This window comes from Artibeus jamaicensis, unplaced genomic scaffold, assembly GCF_021234435.1.
Source record: "Artibeus jamaicensis isolate MK-2021 breed Jamaican fruit bat unplaced genomic scaffold, CSHL_Jam_final scaffold_1964, whole genome shotgun sequence".
In the NCBI taxonomy this organism is placed as follows: Eukaryota; Metazoa; Chordata; class Mammalia; order Chiroptera; family Phyllostomidae; genus Artibeus; species Artibeus jamaicensis.
Window position 1 is genome coordinate 7,513,391 of NW_026522030.1, and position 21,271 is coordinate 7,534,661.

Genomic DNA, 21,271 nt, shown 5'->3' on the forward strand with positions numbered 1-21,271 from the left:
GATCCCTGCTCTAAGCAAGCCTCACCTTCACACTACTGATGGGGGGCGGGGGGGCAAGGACATAAGCGCAAGTGGCCGGGAGAGGGCCAGTCCTGAGGAAGGAGGTCAAAGGGCATTCCGCGGGCACTAGAGGAAGGGCTCCGGCATATCCCAGGTAGGCACCACGAACCAGCTGGCAAGGGGGGGTCTCAACCTTCTGGACACTCGAGTCAGAGGTCTCCAGCAGGGGGTCCGAAGGAATGCCCAGCCAGCTCCAGCATCAAGACTGATATCTCAGGCTTCCTAAGAGAGGGAGCTGGTTTTCAGCCCAGCTTCTCTCCCTGGCTCTTAAAAAACAGGGTCAGGGATTGAAGGCCAAAGAAGGAGAATCACTCAAACAGCAGAGATGCCTGTGCATTTCAAAGGTGACTACTGTCCGTGTCCTGGCAGACAGGCTTACCCACAACCACCATCTTCTTTAACCCTCCCACAGCCCTCTGAGGGGAACCATCGGCCCCATTTTATAGATAAAGAAACTGAGGCTTAGTGAGGGGACAGGAGTCCATCAAAGTCACGTGACTAGAACTCCAATCTGAGACCTCCCAGCTCCAAACTCCATGCCTCCGTCCATGCAGACCGTGCCACGTAGAATACCTGACATGTACTGGTTGCTCAGTAAAACTCAGGTGACTCTCAGGTGAATGGCTGCATCCTAAACACCATCTCTTAGATGCTCTGTAAGACCCCCTTTTCCTCCTGAGGCAGGAGGACACAGGGGTCCAGTGAGGGAGGAAACACACCAAGAGGAAACAGTCTGCGTCAACATGCAGGGGCACCTTGCCCCTGACCTCGGAGGAGGACCTCGCAGCTGACTGCGCTGTCTTTCAAGGGCTCTGAGGGCACAGCAGCAGAGGCCCAACTCACCTTCGGGGATGGCGTCCTCCTGGTACACAGGCCGCAGCAGCTGCAAGACAAAGACAGGAGACCCGCCTCAGCCCCAGGAACGGGGCAGGACGACCCAGCAGGCTGCTCTCGCCAGCCTGGGGATGGGGAGGGAGCACCTCAGGGCATGAAGGGGACACAGCGGTCCTACCACCAAGCTGAGAGGGGGCTCGGAAGGAACACAGAACCCAGAATCCTCCAGAACATTAGAGCGGAACAAGGCTTCAGCCGTTAGCAAGTCTAATCCCGTGGCCAAGTCCTCAACTTCCTCGATGGCAGCTTGTTCCAAAGAGTGTTCCACGAACACTGGCACTGCGGCAAGCTAACCACCCTGCCACAGAGGGCGCACCAGCAGGAGAGTCTAGGAAGTGCCGAGTTAAACGAGGCTGAACTACCGTCTCCACGTCAGGACACCCTCAGAGCCTCCAGTAGGCTAACATACTCTGGATATTTCTCAAACTTATTTGTCCTCAGAACACTTTTTCCCCCATTGCATCTCAAGGCATTTGTGTCTGGGGGCATGAAATCCATCTTCCCACCATGCCATCATACAGTGTCTGCTTTTACACCTCTGGTGACAGGGGACTTGCCACCTACCACACACAGCAGCCCCTTCCACTGGGAAAAGTGCAGACCGGCACAAAGCTCTCGTTACTTCTGGGGTGCAATCTTCTACTTTGTGACACCCCCGATTCTGGACCTCCCCTCTCCGCCTAGGGCAGCCCTGCAGCAATGGGGCCAGCACACACCCCACCTCCTCGCTCCGCACTCCCAGCCCCTCGCGGGCTCCTCCCCACACAGTTCTGAGTCCTTTCCTGGCCTCACACAGGGACCCATGCCCTTCACCTTCCCCAAACCAGCTGTCCATACCTGGCTCCCAGGGTTCAGCGGGGCCAGGATGATGTAGTTGGGGTCGGTGGGGGCAGTGGCACGGGACAGCGCAGGCAGGGTGTGCTGGCCCCCGCGCTTGGCCACCTCGGTGTAGCGCTCCCAGCCTCCGAGCAGCAGCCCATCTGAACTGTCACATACCAGGTGGCAGCTGTGGCGCTGCTCAGGCCGTGCCTGGGCCCCATGAGTGCAGTTCTTCTCCCGCTTGTTTGGGGGTGACAGGAGGTCGTGCGTTGACTTGCAGGATGCCCGCCGCAGGACCCCACCATCGGGTCCTGGCTTGACTTGGGGGACCATGCGCCAAACAAGCAGGATGATCTCACTCGGGCAGCTCCTGGGAAGGGGCGTGAGTCACAGACAGAAGTCAAGTCTGGGGGGCACCACCATCAGCCCATGTAGGGGCCTGCGGGGGGCAGGGGGAGGAGCCTAACGTCAGGGCAGGACGGAAATTAGAGACCATGCAAAGCACAGGCAGCACAGCGGCCCCTTAGGACAGCACTAATTGACTGAAGGCGGCCAAAAAGGATGCTGAGGCCAAGGTCATATTAAGCAAGTAGCAAACTCAATTAGTGATGTCTGTTGTGGGCAAAGTATAAGCAAGGAGGAGCAAGCATAGCACCTACATGCAACCCCTCAGCCAGTCATTCTAGAAGCAAACCGACAAGGGGCCATGAGGGGTCTACCCCAGCAGGTCAAATTTTAGGGGACCCAAACATTTTAAAGAATAATTTTTTAAATTGTGCAACTGGCACATTTGCAACATCTACACATCCTGTAAAAACAATGGGCTGAGCTACGAGGTAGCAGAAATAATTAGCTAAAGTAGAAAGCCACCCCCTGGAGCTGCCTCAGGAACCACAGGGTTCGTTTGAGAGCTTCTTCCCTGCCGTTTGCTTGGAGCCTGAACCTTCCATTTGCAGGCTCAGAACCTGATTCCCTGAGGAGCAAAGTGAATTGCTAACAGCTGGGCAAAGGGGGCAGGATGGGGCCACAGGGCAGGGGAAGGGAGGTGAGCCATCAGCCTGGGCCCCAGGCTGCCCGCCCCCGCCCCCGGCCCTGCCCCTCTCACCGGATCTCGTGGGCCAGCTCCACACATTTCCAATGCTCCACAGGCCTCTCGTTCAGCTGCAGCACCGTGTCCAGCTGCTGCAGCCCTGCTCTCTCTGCCGGGCCCCCTTCAGGGACAAAGAAGACACTCAAGGGCGCCTCAAACCTGTAACCCCCTCAAAGGACCTGGGGTCCTTTGCTTCCCCAGCAAACTAGGACAAGGACTGCCCCTTTCTTGTTTCTCCATCTATGAAGGGGCTGACACTGGTGGCTCCTAGGGACCTTAAAGGAACACACTCTTTACCTGTTCACACTTCTCTGCTGTCCTCCCTTCCAGCCAGCCCCCCGCCCCAGACCTCCCACCCCACTGGGAACCCTTCCTGTGTCCAGGCTCACACACTTCATTCCTTCTGCACTGCTCACTGAGCGCCAGCCTCAGTGCCCGTCGCCCAGGTCACCAAGCCCTGGATTCTCCCCCAAGGATGCTCACTGTGATCAGGAGAAACATTTTCTTTGTGAGAAATAGGGAGGGAATGCCTATATTTAAGTGCTAATCAAGCTTAGAGTAGGATAAAATACAGAGTTCAGAAATGACTCATTTTCCCATGCAGCCATTATTAAAAATACAGATTTAGTTCCTGCTTGAAATGCTTGGGAAACAAAATATAAAAATGTATTTTCATTTTGATAAAAACAACAACAAAAAAAGAGTGGGTATATTTTCAGAAACCTCAATTTTATCTGTGGTCATTTAAAAATGTTATTCTTTTCATTCTGAAAAACCAGAACACACTTTGTTCCACTTCGGGGCTCCCCCACAGTTCCCAGGTCTTGTCTGCAAAGCCCACATGCAGGGCGGGGCCAATGGGGTTGGCATCGCCCAAGACACTCACCGGAATCCACGGCCTGGACTCGGACTGGAGAGTCACAGCAGATGGTGAAGCCGAAGCCGTCCTTCCCCCTCGGGATGGTGATCTAGGGCACAGCCCAGCCCAGTTACTCCCAGACACCGGTCCCACGCCAAAGCCACCCTCCTCTCCAGGAGAACTGGAGCCAAAAAGGAGACCAGCCGCCCCCCACCGTCCCTGTCTCGGCCCAGGCATCTTGACCACTGGGTTGCAGGCCAAGCAGGACATCTGGGAGCTCGGGAGGCAAAGCCAGGCTAAAGCGGGAGGCCAGGTGGAAAGAGCCTTGGAAGGGCAACCCTCACCTTCCTCAGCCCAGGCGACAGGGGTCCTTTACCAAAGGGTCCTCTGTACCTGCACATCTCCACCTGGCCTGTGACCCACTGCCCATTTGGTCCCTTCCTCCCTTCCCCCAGGGCTCATGGAGCACTGGCCTGGGGCAGGCCCTGTGCCGAGGGCTCAGAAACAAAGCCCGCCTGGTTGCTGCCCTCCCAGAGGACAGATGAGGGAAGACAGGTACACGAACACTCACAACCTCAAGTCAAAGGTCACAGGGCAAGTGCTGGGGTCCTCAGGGCAGTCCATCACCAGAACTTCAAGGCGTCCAGTGAGGACGCAGGTGAGAGGCAGGTGAGGACACAGGCCTCCCTGCTGAACCTGAACTTGCCATTGCCCTCGCCGTGCCTGCTGCGGCCATGTGTAATCCCTACTTTCAGAAGCTCCCTGAAAGGGCTACACTGTCTGGATGGTCTTGACGACACAGTTATTGAGTTCCTGGTGCATGCCAGGCTCTGCCGCAGTATGAAAGGAAGCAGGAGGCCCTGGTCTCTGGCTGGCAGAGAGACACGAGTGTACACAGATCTCTCCAAAACAAAGCAGGACATGACAAGCATTATAGCAAAACACGAAGACTATGTTGGGAATAGTCCTTTGTGTTTGGTTCTGTGCACCGCAGAAACTCAGCGAGTGCTAAGTTAATGAGGACAGCCCAGCCGCATCCCACTGGCAGCAAGAAGCCGTGGGGGCACGGTGCAGCCTGCCGGCTCGGTTCAGTTCCGTCTTGCTGCGCGTCCCTCTGTGCATCCCCAACTAGGCACCAGGCAGCATGGACGAGGCCTAGCCTGGCTCACCCGAAACGCAATTCCAAGCTGCGGGGAGCAGGTGTATGAAAGCAACAGACCTAAAGGAGCAAAAGTCAGAAAAGGGGTTCAGGGGGTCGCAAGAGACTCCCTGGAAGTGAATGTGGAGTGGGCCCTGGTGAGGCACACGGAGAGCGTCCCAGGCAGGCTGGGAAAGAAGCCAGCTCAGCAAGGCTGGAAAAGGTCAAGAGCAGCCCTCTTGTCAAGGGATTGTGTCTCTTCCTTGAGAGGTTGTCCCTTCAGAGCTAGGTGCCTGGCATTCACCTGCCAGCTGTCCCAAAGGCCAGGCATGAGGAAGGGGAGGGCCAGGGGCCCAGGGTGACCAAGGCCCTTGGAAGCTGCCAGGAGGGCTCTGAGCCTCTGCTTCCCACCAGCCCTGGGCCTGGATTCAAAGCAAGTTTGTAAAACAGGAAATCTGACAGACAAGGGGAAGGGGGAGGGGGCAGGAAAATACCCTGCTCCCATAAGAATTCTGGGAAAACACACAGCTAAGACAGGAAGAGAAAAAAATGGAAAGAAAGAAAGAACAACAAACCCTGGAGTAAGTGCGGAAAGCGCAGGCTGAGGCTGAGGGAAGCTGTCGGGAACCTGGTCCGCTCCATACGACCAGCAGTGGTTTAGGGCCTTGGGGACTCCCCCTCGACCCAAGCAGAAGCTGGGATTCCGAAGTCTGGCCAGCATTTCCTCAGTCCTACCCCACGAGAGCCACAGCCCCTGTGGCCTAGGTGCAGGCTCTGGAAACAGGACCCAACACTTACGGGCTCGGAGCTAACTTTGGGGACTGGCCCCAGAGATGAATCATGTGATCCAGCAAAACAGCCTCCCATACTGGCACCTTGGTCCCCTCGTCCAGGGGCACAGTGGACTGGAGCCCCTTCTGCCTTCCTGGACACCAGCCTAAGAAGAACCAGCCAGGACAACAGTCCAAACCAGCTGGGGGTGGAGAAGGTGGGGAAGAGGAGAGGGTATTGGCAGGCAAAGGGGTGGGGCCAAGTGAAGAAAACAGAGTTACTCTCTGAGGGTCCTGAGCACCAGCCCCATGAGAAGAAAGGGCCCCAAGAGCCTGACTATCACCGAGTGGAATGCAAGGCTAGTTTATTTGATTTGGTGCGCCCGTGTTAAAGAGACAAACTGACGCCTGAAGGGAGCGAGCGGCAGCTCCCAGCTCTCAGCCCTCCTCTCAGACCTCAGGCCTCAGGGTCAGGAGGTGAGGGGAGCACCCCTGCCCTGACTCCGGAACCTCGGTGGCTCCTGGCACAGGCTGTCCTTCCCGGGGGTGGTCCTTGCTCTTTCCTGTCCTGGGCAGGAACTGCCACTGCTCCCGAATCTCAGCCAGGCCAGCACCTCACTTCTGCGCTCCTGCCTGGTTTCTGGCCTTGTTCGTGTCTAGACTTCCATCTCCAGCAGCCACCATTTATCGCGCACCTCCTGTAGGTACATACCAACTGCTGTGCCAGGTACTGTATACACAGCATTCCACTTATTCTCCCAGCATCACCCCTGGACATCATTATCCCTTTCCACTGGCAGGGAGACTGGGGCTCAGGGAAGAAGAGTGATGTGCTCCACAGCCAGAGCTGAAGAAGGGCAGCGCTGGATTTGAGCCCAGGTCTGGCAAAAGCTGATGCTCTCAACACTGCACTGGTTACTAGTGTTGTCTTGCACTTGAGCTCCAGAGCCCCAGGCCCAGCCCACACTCATGCTGGCACCATTCTGACTGCAATGGGCCCCAGTCTTCTGGCCCACAGTCCCAAGGTGACCTGAGACTTCTCGACCTCCCATTCAGGGCCTGCTCAGCCTCACCACTCCGCCACCCAGATGCCCGTGTGGCAGGCGCTGCTCTGCCTGGCTCCAGGAGGGCCGGAGGGCAGGGTGGGGTCATGCAGGGCTGGGCCGTGCAGGGCGGGAGGACTGAAAAGAGAACATGTGGGTCCCCTGGCTATGGGGCCACTACGCAGGAGGCCCCTCCGGGCATCTCCCTTGGACCCAAGGCTGTCTGTCCAAAGAAGTCAAGACCCAGCCTCCAGCCTGGTCACTAAAACACATAGTGGGACTTTTCTATATTTATTGAACACAAACCATTGCTTAGCTCCTTTCCAGCTGCGACATCCCGCAAATCTGGACAGCCCTTGCCTTCATCCTCACTGACCTTGTGGCTTTTTACAAGAAAAAACATCCATCCAAGTTTCAGAAGAGGCTCAGTGGGATCGTCAGCCCCACTCCGCCCTACATCCTAAGACTGGGGGCTGAGAGGCCAGACCCCCCAGTGAGGTTGGGCTCCAAGGCCAGAGAGCTCTGGGTCTGCCTCGAGGTGTCACTGGGGAGGAAAAGCATATCCACGGGTGATCACAGACATGGAAAATCATACATGCATACATATACACAGAAACATCCTGTCTCGCTCACAAGCACACACTGACACAGGCAGAAACGCTCACACAACCACCACACACAATGCAGAACAGGCGCTGCTGTCCCGTGGGAAGTAGGGAAAGTTAGCAAAGATACAAAGTTAGCAAAAAACGCAAAACCCCACTGCTCAGCAACTGAGCCATTTCTATTCTCAGGCTTGGGGTGCTTTTTTAACCCATACTCCCACAAAATAAAAATAACAGAAAATCAATAAATAACCTCACGAAGGTCACCACCGGGCTAGTGGTGAGGACCATGCAGAGCGGGGCCTCATCTGGCCCTGGAGCAGGGCAGTGGTTCCAGCCCCTGCCTCTGTCCCCCCCACCCCGAACCAGAAGGAACCTGTGAAGCGCAGGAGGGGACAAGGAAGGCCTTGTGGGGAGAGAAGTCTTGCTAGGGCAAGCCCCCAACCCTGACCCCCCGCAATGACACCCAGGCAGCCTCTCAAAGGGCCAAGCACCCACCTGGCGGTAGCGGCGCTCCGAGCACACCTTGCAGAGCCCATTGAAGCGGTTCATGGCTGCAGGTCCTGCCTCGGCTGCTGCCCCATGAAAACCCAGCTCTCCCCCCCAGCAGTGGGAGCCCACACTGCACCCCGTCAGCCTGGCATGACGGCCCTGGGAAGCCCGCCCCGCAGAAGAATGGCAGGAAATCACCTCTCACCTCCCCAAGCCCTGTCTGTGCTGTGTGCCTCTGCACGATAAGCCCGAAGGCTTCCTGAAACCTCAGAATGACAAGGAAGAGGGAGAGTTTTATATTAAAATTCCTGTCAACTAGTTAGTATTCCCCGGGCCCAGCGGGAAGAGGGCGCCTTTGTTCTGGCTGCATTCTCCGCCATGGGCCACTTTGTGATTGCAGTGTTCTCACCAACACCCCTGGCCGGAGGAGAACCGGGCAGAAACACGGCCCACTCTATAACAACGGTGCCTCCCCCTGCAAATCCCAGGCTCCCCACAGCAGATCCAGGGATCAACCCGGCCAAGAATCACAGCACGCCTTGGACGGTTGCACCCTCAGACACCACCTCACAGCAGAGAACATGAAACACTGGGAGTCTGAGGACCTGCCTGCCACTCAGCAGCTACTCAAAAGTCAGTTTCCTCACCAGGCGATTCAGCCTCCTCACTTTACCCACGAAGAAGCCGGGGCCTAGAGTGGTCAAGGTCACACAGCCAGGTGGGATGGAGCTGGGATCAGAACCCCATTCTTGTTCCCTGTCTTGCAGAGCAGCACCTGGTGAGCCCGGCCCCCTGACACCCACCTGAGGGCCTGTGGGAAACACCCACCCACCCACATAACCACACCCTTGATGCCACAGTGTCCCCTCGTCCAGCCCAGCTTTGTGGGGACAGTGGGTAGGTCACCCGGGCCTCTGGGCCTCCATCTCCCCATCGGCATGATGGGCAGTTAATCAGATGATTTCTGGGGACTCTGCCCTCACTCTAACAAAGCCTCCAACCACCATGCCCGCTGGCTGCGTCCTGCAGACGGCTTTGAGTGTGCAAGCCCTGGGACATTTCACGTGCCTCTGAACAATGCCCTGTGGGCTTGGGGCCCATGTGCAAAAGCAGGGCTTTCCCAAGCCACCTGGAAACCTGCAGGGCTCACCAGTCACCAGTGAGGCTTCCTGCTCACTGTCCTCTGTGCTCAGCAAGTACAGAGGGAGGGAGAAAGGTCATCACGGCTCCTCCACTGAGGCCAGAAGACAGTTTTAACCTCCTAGCGAAGCCACAGAAAACAGTAACTTTCAAGTTACTCTAATACTGTGCTATCCAGTACTGTAGCAACCAGACAACACATGCAAGGTAAACTCCAATTCATTAAAATTAAATAAACATCAGGACCTTGGTCATACTAGACACACTTCAAGTGTTCAATAGCCACAGGTGACCAGTGGCTACCATATCAGACAGCGTCACTCTAGACTGTATGCAGGAACATTCTAGAGGGCAGGACCTTTGACTCATTCATGGCTATATCTCAGCATCCATACAGATGTTCAGTAAATACTGAATCAATGAACAAGTGTATGAGCTGAGTAAATGAAAGAGAAAGTGTTTTATAGATTATAATGTAAGTATATGTAAAATATTAACGGATAAAATACCACTGTCTAATCTTCCCAACTAAGCCACATGCAGGAGGTGTGCAACGCCGTGCATTTCAAAGGTGGCCAGACCTTGCCCTGGCTGGGTGGCTCAGTTGGAGCACTGTCCTGACACCCCGACACCAAAAGGCTGCAGATGCAATTCCCAGTCAGGGCACGAACCTACGCTGCAGGTTCGGTTACCAGTCGGGGTGCGTATGGGAGGCAACCGACTGATGTTTCCCACATCAATGTTTCTCTCTCCCTTCCTCTTTCTAAAATCAATAAACATATCCTTGGATGAGCATTTTTTAAAGTGTTCAGATCTTGTTCCACATCCTGCCTTTAGTGTATGCTGGCTGTGTGGCCTTGGAGAGGGACCTACCATCGCTGAACCTGACACATCCCCCTCATCGGTGAGGCAGGAAGTGACAACCACTCAGGGGAGGCAGTGAAGATTTATAAATTCAATAACAACAGCCCCTGACACAGGGGGCTACTCGGTCCTGGGAGTTTGCTTCTCCCTGTCTTAGCTGCTGGAGAGCACTATGGATCAGCTGCCATGTCCTGCAAACAGAAGGAATTTGGGGGGATTCGCCAATCCCCACGTGAAGATTCCTCCCTAGATCCAAGTCCCGATGGAGCGAGAACCATCAGTCTTGGGTTGAGACTCTCGGCTGCTCCCTGACACTGAGCGGGCCCAACCTGAGAGGACAATCCGGCCCCAGTGCCGGAGAAAGCCAAGGGTCTGAGGGGACCTGTGGAAAAGAAGGACTCAGCTCCGAGAGATGGAAAGTCGAGAAGCCCCAGACTCCTCCACTTCCGGGCTGGGGCCTGGCTCCCTGCGCCTGCCCTGAGCATGAGTAACCAGAGAAAAGCTTAAGAAATAATCCTTTAACATGCACAGCTTGCTGAGTTGTTTCCAAGCCCCAAGTGAACCTGAGCCTCAGATGCCAAATGCTGCCGTGTTTAGGGACTGAGCAGGAGCGGGTGAGAGCCTGGAGCCGTGCTTACGTCCCTGAGTCCTGCCCAAGCTCGTCACCACCTACCTTAAGTTTCTCCCTGTCCTCCGTGTCCCCTCCTCCTGGCATTCTCAGCAGCGGGTCTGGAAGGCAACAGAACAGCATCAGAAAGTTTCTGCTGACATATAAGGGCTGGTTCCACAGACCACCTAGGGGACCAGGCCAGGGTGCCAGCGCAGGTCACTCCTGGCCGTGTGGCTGCGCAGGTCACTGCTGGCCTCCAGGACGTGGGGCTACCCGAGCCAGGGTCAGGCAGGGGCTCAGGAGCCAGGACTGCGTGTGGGAAGGACAGAACAGAGGAAGTGCGAAATCCAAGTCTCGAACCTCAGGACTCATGGCCAGGCCCATGTGCCCTGTCCACAGAGGTGAGTTCCCCCGAGGTTAGGGCAGCTGGGTGGATTCTGAGACCACGGACCCTGGGAAGCAGCATGTAGGAAGCTCCTGAAGCCATCCCTTTATGAGCTAAGGATGGGGCTGAACCACATGGGTTCAGGCCTATAGACCCCTCCAAGGAAAGTCCAACCAGATAAATAAAATAAAGGTACGTGAGCAAGAGGCTGCCTGCCACCTGCATTCTAGCAGGTACTCATGAGAAGTCCCTGGATCTGAGATATCAGATAGGACCGATATCTCAGGACTTCTTCGTGTAGGGTGACAGCTGCCACAGAACATAGGCACTGGAGCTCCTACCCAGGAAGGGAAGAAGGGGGGAAGCCATGGGACAGGGGCACGTCTGGGCAGAAGCTGAAGGTGGTGTGCACATACCTCTAAGGGGCCTCAGTCGCCGCCTGGCCACCTTCAGGTGCTTGGTCCGGCCCAGGTCCTCCCCCAGAAGGTAGTACCAGCCGCTGATCTCCTGCCACAGGGGAAGACGTGACATGCTTTGGGGTGGCAGAGGGCACAGGTCAGGTGGCCACCAATCCCCCTCAAAAAGCAGCTACTGGCGATCCTCCCTCAGAAGCAGCATCTCTGCAGAGATGGACCCTCCAGCCTCCCTGTTCCAAAATGACCTGCTGTGCCTGCACCTGCAGGAGGCCTGCCCTCATGCTACGGACAGAGCTGGTCCTCCCTTCTGCAGAATTCCCACAGCCTCTTGTCCGTGAAGAACAGTTCACTTGCACACCTGCCTCTCACACTAGGTTGTACACAGGCTCTTTGATGTGTCTACCACTGTGCCTGGTATACAGTGGGGGCCCAATAAATGTTGACAGAACAGAGGAGAAGGAAGGAGGGAGTGATGGAGATGGCAGAAAGAAGGCATCCTGAGGCTCCTGAGAAGTCTCCAAGGCAGAACATCTCCTCCCAACAGCAAATGAAGTCCAGGTTGCATTGAAAACATTTGAGACCCACACATAGGATAAAGGGTCCTCAGCCACCAACCCTAGCCTTCACTTCCAGGACATAAAGCTCAGTGACACCTGGCAACTCCATGTGGCGGGCCACCAGGACATTTCCAGGCATGTACAAAAGGAGCACGTCCCTCCCCTGCTTGAAAGCCTCCAGGTTGGGGTGCATGGCAGAGTAGAGATGGCTAAGGGACTGGCTACCAGGGGAGGTGTCGTTAGACCCCCGAGCATCCCCTCCCCCAGCCAAAAGGAAAGCTTCATAGAGGATGCTCACTCCACTCCCGGGCACCTGCTAGGCCCCAGAACACAGGACCTGATAGGTGACAGCAAGATGACCCCTGGAGCTCAGCACCAGCCTGCAAACCAAAGGGTTGCTGGTTCAATTCCCATGCCTGGGTTGTGGGCCAGATTCCCAGTTGAGGGCGTGTGAGAGGCAACCACACATTGATGTTTCTCTCTTTCTTCCCCTTTCTCTAAAAATAAATAAATAAAACCTTAAAAAAAAAAAAAAAGAGATGACTCCTGGAGCAGGCCAAAAGAAGCACTTGGCACTCCTCCTCCAGGGAGGTACCGGGAGTGCTCTGACCTCCAAGGGAGTTGCCGGTGTCCTCAGTGTCGGGTGCCAGACCCAGAGCCTTCTAACAACTGTTCTCTAATGAAAGCAAAATAAGAAGAGACCCAAACTCTTAGTCACATAGAGGACAAATACAGTATTGTCCTTCAGGCCACAGGACACCCATCTCAGTGGGGGACTACCTCACAAATAGAAGCCTACCCAAGGGTTTCCAGAAAAAAAAAACAGCGCTGGCCCAGGTGGGATGACCCTGCTAGAAGGGTCCCTGGGACCCACCTTGTCTGGAGTCAGGAGAGACTTCACCCCAAAGCTCATACAGCCGATCAGTCCACTCTGTCTGGGGGAACAACAGAGGCTTGAGTCAGAAGTCGATGATCAAAGGTAACACAGGTTGGCCAAATGCCCTGCAGTTTACATCATCTCATTTGACCTTTCCAACATCACCAGGCTGGAGGAGAGTCATTTCTCCATTTCACAGATCAAAAAACTGAGGCTCAGAGTTGGTCCCCTTCCCAAGGTCACCGGGCTAATTAGCAGCAGTGTTCCATGGGAAACCCAGGTGTCCTAGGTCATGGAACAGCACTCCTTCCATCAACCACAGAAGCTCAGAGCTGCCTCACAGGTGTTGACTATTCTGCTGCCAGTAGATCTGAAGAGCTGGTCCCCACGGGGAATTTCAGCTCCCGCGTGAGCTGATGCTGCTCAACAGAAGACAAATGTTATGGGGCCTCATGTGGTTCCATCAGCGCACAAGGCTTTGCCTTGGGTCCAGGCAGGACCCGAGTAGTCCTTGGACAGTTTTGGATCAAGATCCAAACCAACAAAAAATCACCAAGACCAACCTGACCTGGTGGCCAGCTGGACAAGTAGGCATGGACCTGGGTCAGGCCTCATGGGAGGTCACAGTGGTGACAGGCTGAGTTCAGTCAGGTCATTCTTGGCTAAGAGTAACTCAAAGTTTCTTAAAGACTGTCCACCACTAGTCCCAACAGCAGGGACTGACTGATACATTTGGCAGCTTTTAATAGTGATGGCATAGATTAGTACTAATGAAATGCAAAAAATAATCTTGCTACTATGAGAGAAAAGGAAATTTACAAGTCCGTAGTGTTTGAGAAAGACGCCCGCAAAAATATTCACAATGGCTGTATCTGGTAGGCAGGATTGAGGGAGGTTTGTTTTCTTTGGGTTTTCAAATTCTCACAGGGACGAATAGTATTTTCAAATTCTCACAGGGATGAACAGTACTTTTGTAATCAGAAAATAGTGGTATAAATGTAATGGAAAGTACTATTCTACTACAACGTTCTCTATCCTAACACTACAGTTGCTTTTTAGTTTTTCTATTCTCCTCTCTCCTGGTATATCCTCAATGCAGACCACTTCAGAGGCCGGTTTAGTATTAATAAAAAAAACAACATGGGTGTTTAGACTGGAGCACACCCCGATGGCTGACTCCAGTGTCTGAAAGATGCACATTCATCTAGCTGTTCTGTGAAGGCGCAATAGCAGAACTGAAGCTGGAGTGAGCTCCTGGATGGGCAGTGAACTCCCTGGAGATGGGCCTTTCTGGAATCTGGTGCGCGGGGGGCTGTACGAGGCTGGCAGCTGTAGCCAGGGGTGCCCACAGAACCCCCTGAGGAGCCTGTGTGAGTCCTATGCCCCAGAGCCTGCTCACAGAGCCCCAGACCCAGCAGGCTCCAGGCACACGAGTCTGGAGAAAGCACCTGCCGGTGCCTGCCCCAGTCAAGGGCCCGCGGTCTAGAAGGCCTCCATAAGCATGTATTGCTTGGATTCTCCAGAAAGGGTGGCAGCTCACCACTCAACAGTCCTAAGCAAAGCAAAGCTGGCTTCTTGGGGGTTACCAAGCCAAGTGAGGGGTGGTGATGCAGAATGCTGAGGCCTGAGTCTCACACCAGTGAGCCTGCCTTCCAAATACACAAATACATGTTCTACCCCTGGCTGAGTCCCGCCAGCTACTCTCACTCCGCTACTCTCCCCGCTCTGGCTCCCTGCCCCTATTTCCTGCAGCCAGGGTTCTCCCTGCTCCCCACTCCCACCATACAAGGCCATATCAATAATCCACCCAAAGAGGACCACATGATCACCCCAGTAAATCAACCCTTCCATATCTCCCTCCCCAGTCCACTACCAAAAACAAATGCTCCTCCCTCCTGGCAAGCAGCCGAGTCAGCACTAACAGGCAGAGGCAGCGGCAGGGACCATCACTTGGGCAGACGCTGATCTGAGCTGTCGTTCCAGAATAGCTCTCATCAAGGCTTTGCCAAAGTCCTCATCACTGATTTAATGTTGTTTGTCAACACACGCAAGAGCAAGCCAGCTGGTATCCAGGTGCCCACGCTGCCTTGCTATACATTTTTCTCCACACTGGGTATGGCTGTAACTTTGAGTCTCCAGGTCCAGTGCTTTAGCTACAGTAAAGGCCGTCTCTCCCTGCTCTTTGGTAAGTTCAATTTTCATTCCCCAGTGCTTAGAGAACACTAAATGGTGAATAGACTCCTGTGAGCTTTACTTCCTGCTAAAGGGCCTCCAATGATTTTATAATAATGCAGGCAGAGTAAATTGTTACAATTAATGTTCATAAGCAGGACCCTTTCTCTAAGTGTTCTTCAATTGGGCACTTCTTAAGCCTGCTTTTGAAAAATCTTTGCAGGAAAAAAAAAGACTTTTATGTGCAACCTGAGTGTACAGCAATATTCTGATCAGCTTATAAAATCAGGAACTAGCACTCAGTCTAGAGACTGCCTGAAGTTTTGCAAGACACAGAGGCTCAGGGACCAAGCCGTGGTTACTTCTGAAGGCCAAACCCGGAGCTCTGGGTCCAGTGCATTCAGTGAAGGCTTGACAAATGGGTGAATCCATCATGCCCACAGTTGGCAGGCACTGGGCAAGGAGCCGCAGCATTAAGGAAACAAGACAAACACGCAGGAACTTAAATAGCAATACAGGGGATGTCACTAGACTGGCGAGACTGACAGATGAGCAGTACAGGCAACACATGATGAAACCTCGAGAAGGCAAGCGGAGGTTTAGAGCTGGGATGCTTGAAGAAGACCTAAAGAGTTGCTTGCGCCAGAGAGAATGAGAGGAAGCGCATTTCGGGCAGCGGGAACAGTCCACACAAAGGCTCAGAGGTGAGGCTTCATGAAACACTCGTGGGGAACAGTACTTGGCTCAGTTTACTTTCAAGAATAAGGTAGGAGACACACTGCAGAACAGACGGCATTCTCCTGAGGGAATACACTTTAATTCTCTTTCAGGGACCTTAAACTATTACCGTTGCAGGGTTACTCCACTTAATCTCAACTTATTTTTAATTTGATGGGTTAAATTGAACACATTTTTCCCTTCTTTTGTTTTTCTTTCATTAGGCTCAGTCACCATCTCTGGTTGCAAGCTCTCTAAGGTTACAGCACTGACACTGTACTCAGCACTGACCCAGCGCCTGGCACCAAGGTCCTGTTCATGAGAGAAGGTTAAAGGACAGCACACACATGGAGGACCCAGGAGCCGCGGGACAGAGCCAGCTGACGCTCCGTAACTGTGGGTACTACCAACACAAAAGATTGTGTCCTTCAAGCGGATGTGTGTTGCTGTTGTTTGACTGGGTACATAACACTAAAATCCTCAGCTTGTTCTCCGGCCACGAGTTCCGAGAACACTGCGGCCATTCGCTTCAGTTTGGCTTTGCCATGTCATCGAACACAACTTTGAAACAGCTCAGTTCCTCAGTCAACGACATCAGAGAATTACTGTTAATTTTTAAAGATGATAATGTCCTTGTGGTTTTTTAAAGCCATCTTTTACAGATATATAGAGATGAGATGGTAGAATATCTGGGATTTGCTTTAAAATTATCCACTGGAAGAGGGGAAGGTGGGTAGGGACATAGACAAAACAGCACTGGCCATATATTGATAATTGACAAAGCCGAGCTATGAAGATGAGGGTTTATTATATGATGTTTTCTACCCTCCCACATGTTTGAAAGTGTCTGTAATTTCTTAAAATCTCATGCAACCTGAAAGCTGAAAGTCGCCTTAGAGATGGGTGCATTTTACAGATGAGGAAACTGAGGCCCGGAGTGAGGAAGGGACTTGCAGTGGGCTCACAGGGAGTCTGAGCAAGGCCAAAGTCCGCCCTGAGCCCAGTTCTCCTCGGCCCCCTCGTGACCACCGTGAGGAGCTGGAGCAGCCAGCCCCTCCCCCAGAGCTTCTTTGCAGGTCATCTCATTTTCCTAATACAGGTTATAGACATCACTGGGAGGATCGTGAGGATTCACGAAGCAAATGCTTCCCTTTGATCTCCTGTCAGCTGCAAAATGTACCTGTCACATGTCCGGCTGGATGGCATATAAAACCACATTATCCACGCCATGGGAGGTAGTCCGAGGCCTGGGGAGCGCATGTTCTGACGCAGGAAAAGTAAGGTTTTGGAGCCCTTTTTCACTGGCGTGAGGTGGTCATGTGCACTGCAGTGTGGCGACCAGCACATGAGTTCAGTGCAAAACACCTGGATTTGCACCTTGTTCGCACCACGCTCTCACTGTGCTGTCTCGGGCTAACTACTTAACCTCCCCATGCCTCTGTTTCCTCACCTGTAAAACAGCAACAGTAATACCTACCTTGTACGATGTTATGAGGACTAAATCAGATAATGCATGGAATATGCTTAATGTCCACGATCGTGGACATCATAAGATGCTTAATAAATATCAGCTGTTATATATCCTCAGGCAAGTTCCTGAGCCTTCACAAGCCTTCACTTTCCTCTTCTCTGAGGAAGGGACAATAACGATCCCTACCTCTCAAGGATGTTATGAGGACTAAATGAGGTAAAGCATGTAAAGTGCTTGGCACAGAGAAGAGTTCAATAAATGTTTGTTTCCTTCCTCCAGTAATTGTCTTTCATGTTGATAAATTAAATGTCCATCCTTCAAAGAAGCCCAATTCGATTTGAGAGCAGGGAGCAGGGCAGAAGTTTCCTGCACGCGCTCGTCTGCCTCCTCCAGCTCAGAGACTCCTGGGTCGATGATGGATCAGCGAGTGCTGCGCCTCCCGCAGGCTGAGCCGCCCAAGCCGTCCTGTGCTGCTGGCAGCTTTGGTTGGCAGGGCCCTGGGTTCTGCAAGCAGGCCTGCCTGAGCCTGCTCTGTCCCTCGAGCTTTGGGTTGGGACTGTGACCACAAGTTCGCCTATGTTTTGTTAATAAGGAATCTCACTTTCCCAAAATAGGCAACAAGTGGAGACACTCGCTGCCTCTGTCACGCTGCTGCAGGGTGCTGACTCATTCGGGGCTGCACTGTCTTTTCCAAAAACTGCGAACTGCGTCGCTGCCTTTTCCAGCTGCTCTCTGGGCGTGCTCTGGTCTCCCAGAACGGGGCATGGGGTGGCGGTCACGGTGGGCGGAGCCACAGCTCCCAGTTTGGTGTCTGCCTCCAGCACCTGCTCCACTCCTTGCCTCCACCCAGCGGGCGGGCCAGATGTTTCTCTGACACTCTCCCTTGGCTCCATCAGGGCTTTCCCTTCAAGACCCTTTCCCTTGGTCCTTGGCCCTCACTTTCCTCCTGGGCAACCTCACCTGCTCAGAATCTCACCCACTGAGTTGGTGGTCATGGCTCTCTCACCCCCTCCCTGGGCACAGACCTCTGTCCCCTGGGCTCCAGGCAGCCAAGGCAGTCCCCCCTCAGGGCTCTGCCCCACTGCTCTCTAGGTACCTCCATCTCACCCTGTCCAGAGCTGGTTCCCTTCTCCTGCAGGACACTCTGGCTTTGCTGGGGACACCGCCCATTGCCCAGGAGTCATCCTTGACTTCTCCCACTGTTCTCACACTCAAAACACCACTAAGGACTATTGCTTTATCTCCTGTGTCCTGGGTCCCTTCCCTCCTCTCTATCCCTAAAGCATCTCTCTTACAGATCTCCCTAAGAATCAACCAGCTCCTCCCCAACCTTCTCAAGACCTACCAGAAGGACACATTCGTCACTCCCTTGCTCAACACCCCTCAGGACATCCCCATGGCCAGATTCCCAAACACCAAGCTGGCTGTGTGAGGTTCACCCTGAGAACTTGTGTACATGCAGATTCCTAGGCCCTGCCCATGAAGGTTCAGTTATGGCACCTGAGAACCTGTGTTCTTCACAAGCATCCCAGGCAATCTGGATGCATATCCAGAATTGAGAAGCACTGGCCCATAGGAGAAAACCTGCATCATCATCATCATCATCATCAATCATCATGAGATTAGGATTGGGCCAACTTCTTCATCTGGTCTCTAGCCAGGTCCTGCTTTGTACTTGACTCACCAGTGAGCTTGCAGATCCCTCCACTCTCCTGCCCTGCCCTGCCCCCTCCCCTTTGATTCTTTCTTCTGTCCTTGGACTTGAGCGTCGGAAGACATACAGGGTTGAGAGTGAGGCCTTTGGGTCTAAATGCCTGGGTTCCTGTCCTGACTCTACGGTTCAGTGGCTGTATGACCTTGAGCAAGTTACTTCCTTCTTAACTTCAGTCTCCTCTTCTGAAAACTTAACACAAAAACATACTCCTTTTAGAGTTATTTTCAGAATTAAATGAGATGATGCACAGTTAACCCCTGGCTTGTGCTCAACACCCAGTAAATGGTTGCTCCCATTATCAAGGTGATGTCGCCCTCCTGGCCCACACTCCCAAGTCTCTATCAGTGATCCTCTGGAGAGCGGGATGGAGGTCTCTGATTGACCCCATGTGTCCCCATTACCTACTACAGTGTTGCACACTGTACCTAGGAAATGACGCCTCAATGAATGAGGCCTACGGTACCATAAACACCATTCCATGATAAAAAGTAGATTCTCTATTAAAAGAGAAATCTTTCATAATGGAAGTTAAATAAGGCTCAACTTTCAAAAGCATACGAGCTAAAAAATTTAGCATACTAAAAAGCATTCAACCTAAAAATATCTTCTGGGTCTAAGCAGGTGAGTTGAGCCGATATTCATTCACCTAAGCCCATGTTTGCTCACCATTTGGTTCTCCAATTGTTGACAAATGTTACTGGCCATAGAGCCTCCCAGATTCCTCAGGAAGCACCAGGTGATGAGCTCCTGCTGCTCACGGTCGGCCATGGCCATCAGGCATGTGCTCTCAGCCCTTTCCTCGCAGTGGCTCCTCACCCCCACCTGCCCAGAAGGCCTTCCCTGCTCTACACTAAACGCTGTTACTAGTGACCCCAGCTGGCCTCCTGTGTCCTGAGCTGCCTGCAAGATCAGCCTTTTGGAGTCCCCTACACACAACTTCTGCACCTCCTACACTGGCCTCCTCACGGCAGCCCGAGCCACTAGGCATCGTCCTGCTTCCTGGCCTTTGCTCATACTGTGCCCTGCCTGGACTGCCCTTTCCAACCTTCGCTCCTTGTCTCATTCAGGACCTCTGCACCAAGTTCAACACCCCCCTTTCTGCATGAAGGCTTCCTTAATCACCTCAGCCCACAATGAAGTCTCCCTCTTCCCACATTTACTGTTCTATTACTCATCTTATTCTTTTATTCATTGAACCAATATTCACTACACTTCTATGTGCTAGGCACTGGTACGGTGGTGACTAAGAGAGAACTGGGCCCATTTTTCATGGAGCTTCTACTCCTGCGGACTGAGCCTGTGGTGCTATTATTGCAATTTGTCTCCACCCAGTGCCTGGTGTCCCTTCCAGGAAGCAGGTCCCTTGAGGGCAGAATGCAGGCTAGCTGGCATCCCTGGTGGCCAACATAGTGCTCTGCTGATTCCAAGAGCACAGCAAATGCTCTTTGATAACATGATAGCTTTGCCACTCACTGCTACTCACCCACTGACTGAGCCCCTGCTGTTCCCTGGCCACCTGGCTGCCACCCCCAGGTCCAGAGCAGGATCTGTGCTCCAGCCCAGTAGTTCCCCTCACCTGGAGTCACCTGCCCGGTTCCACACAGTGACCAGGAGGCGCTTCTGTTCATCTTCCTCTTGGACGGGACTGTAAAAGCAGACCAGACGGTCAGAGTGTGCACAGGGCTGAGCCGCAGGCCAGACTCATGGAGTCGGACACAACTGCCACATCTGGACATAACCTACACACCCAGCCACAAGGAGCTGGTTAAAGAGGCCGAAGCCCAGATAGGGTGGGAGGTGAGTATTAACAGGCAGAGGAGAGTTTATATTGTGTTGTTAAGGACAAAAGGGAGGTCACCACACAGTATTACAGAACAATTCCATTTTCATAAACACACACACACAGTCGTACACACCCACACAAATTCAAAGATCCGAAAAGAAGTAAACCAAGACATATCAGTGAGTAGCAGAGCTAGGGGAATTTTCTCTTTTCTCCTTTTGGCTTATCTATAACTTCTACTTTTCTACTGTAAGCAAAATTACCCTGTGGGGTTTGAAAAATAACAAAATGTTATTAGTTTGCACTAATAGGAAAATTTAAAATGTCCATTACCTTCCCACTGGCCCCAGAGTTCAGGGATGGAGGGAAGAAATAGTAGCAACAATGATAACAAGACAACAACAACGCATCAGTATTACTGTCTCATTGACACTCAGCTCTCTCAGGTTGGAACTATTATTAACCCCGTTTTACAAACAAGGAAGCCAGGGCTCAGAGAGGTTAGCAAGTTTTAAACGAAGGGAGGGAGGCAAAATTCCCTAACTTGGAAAATTCCTTCTGCTAAAGAAGAAAGCTTGGCCCAAGGCACAGTGGGAAACTGCCGGCCGCTCAGGGGCCGCCAGCCTCTGGCTGGGCACTGTAGGTATGAGAACCAGCCAAGGGAGACCTTATCACTGTGGACCTCACGGCCGGGCCAGGTGCCAGGGATGCAAGGACACGGTGAATGAGAAAACAAAGGCATCCTTTAGAAGTCACTGTTTTTCTGCTGAGATCTAGTTCTAGATTTGGCAAACA

At 53.2% G+C, this 21,271-nt stretch overlaps 1 protein-coding gene across 4 annotated transcripts in view; it reads right to left on the reverse strand.

The window, feature by feature from the left end:
- Window positions 1–21,271, reverse strand: part of RGS3 (regulator of G protein signaling 3) — a 116,585-nt gene that overhangs the window by 77,559 nt on the left and 17,755 nt on the right. For 2 of the 4 annotated variants that reach the window (XM_053656187.1, XM_037139494.2), the window contains exons 5-12: window positions 20,270–20,338; window positions 12,617–12,677; window positions 11,186–11,276; window positions 10,448–10,503; window positions 3,750–3,831; window positions 2,879–2,984; window positions 1,792–2,143; window positions 904–943 (exon numbers count right to left, since the gene is read on the reverse strand). In XM_053656187.1, the coding sequence (XP_053512162.1) occupies window positions 904–943; window positions 1,792–2,143; window positions 2,879–2,984; window positions 3,750–3,831; window positions 10,448–10,503; window positions 11,186–11,276; window positions 12,617–12,677; window positions 20,270–20,338 (857 nt within the window). Of the gene's footprint in view, window positions 1–903; window positions 944–1,791; window positions 2,144–2,878; window positions 2,985–3,749; window positions 3,832–7,776; window positions 7,937–10,447; window positions 10,504–11,185; window positions 11,277–12,616; window positions 12,678–20,269; window positions 20,339–21,271 lie in introns of those variants that run through there. The other 2 variants (XM_053656188.1, XM_037139493.2) reach the window with 2 other exon arrangements.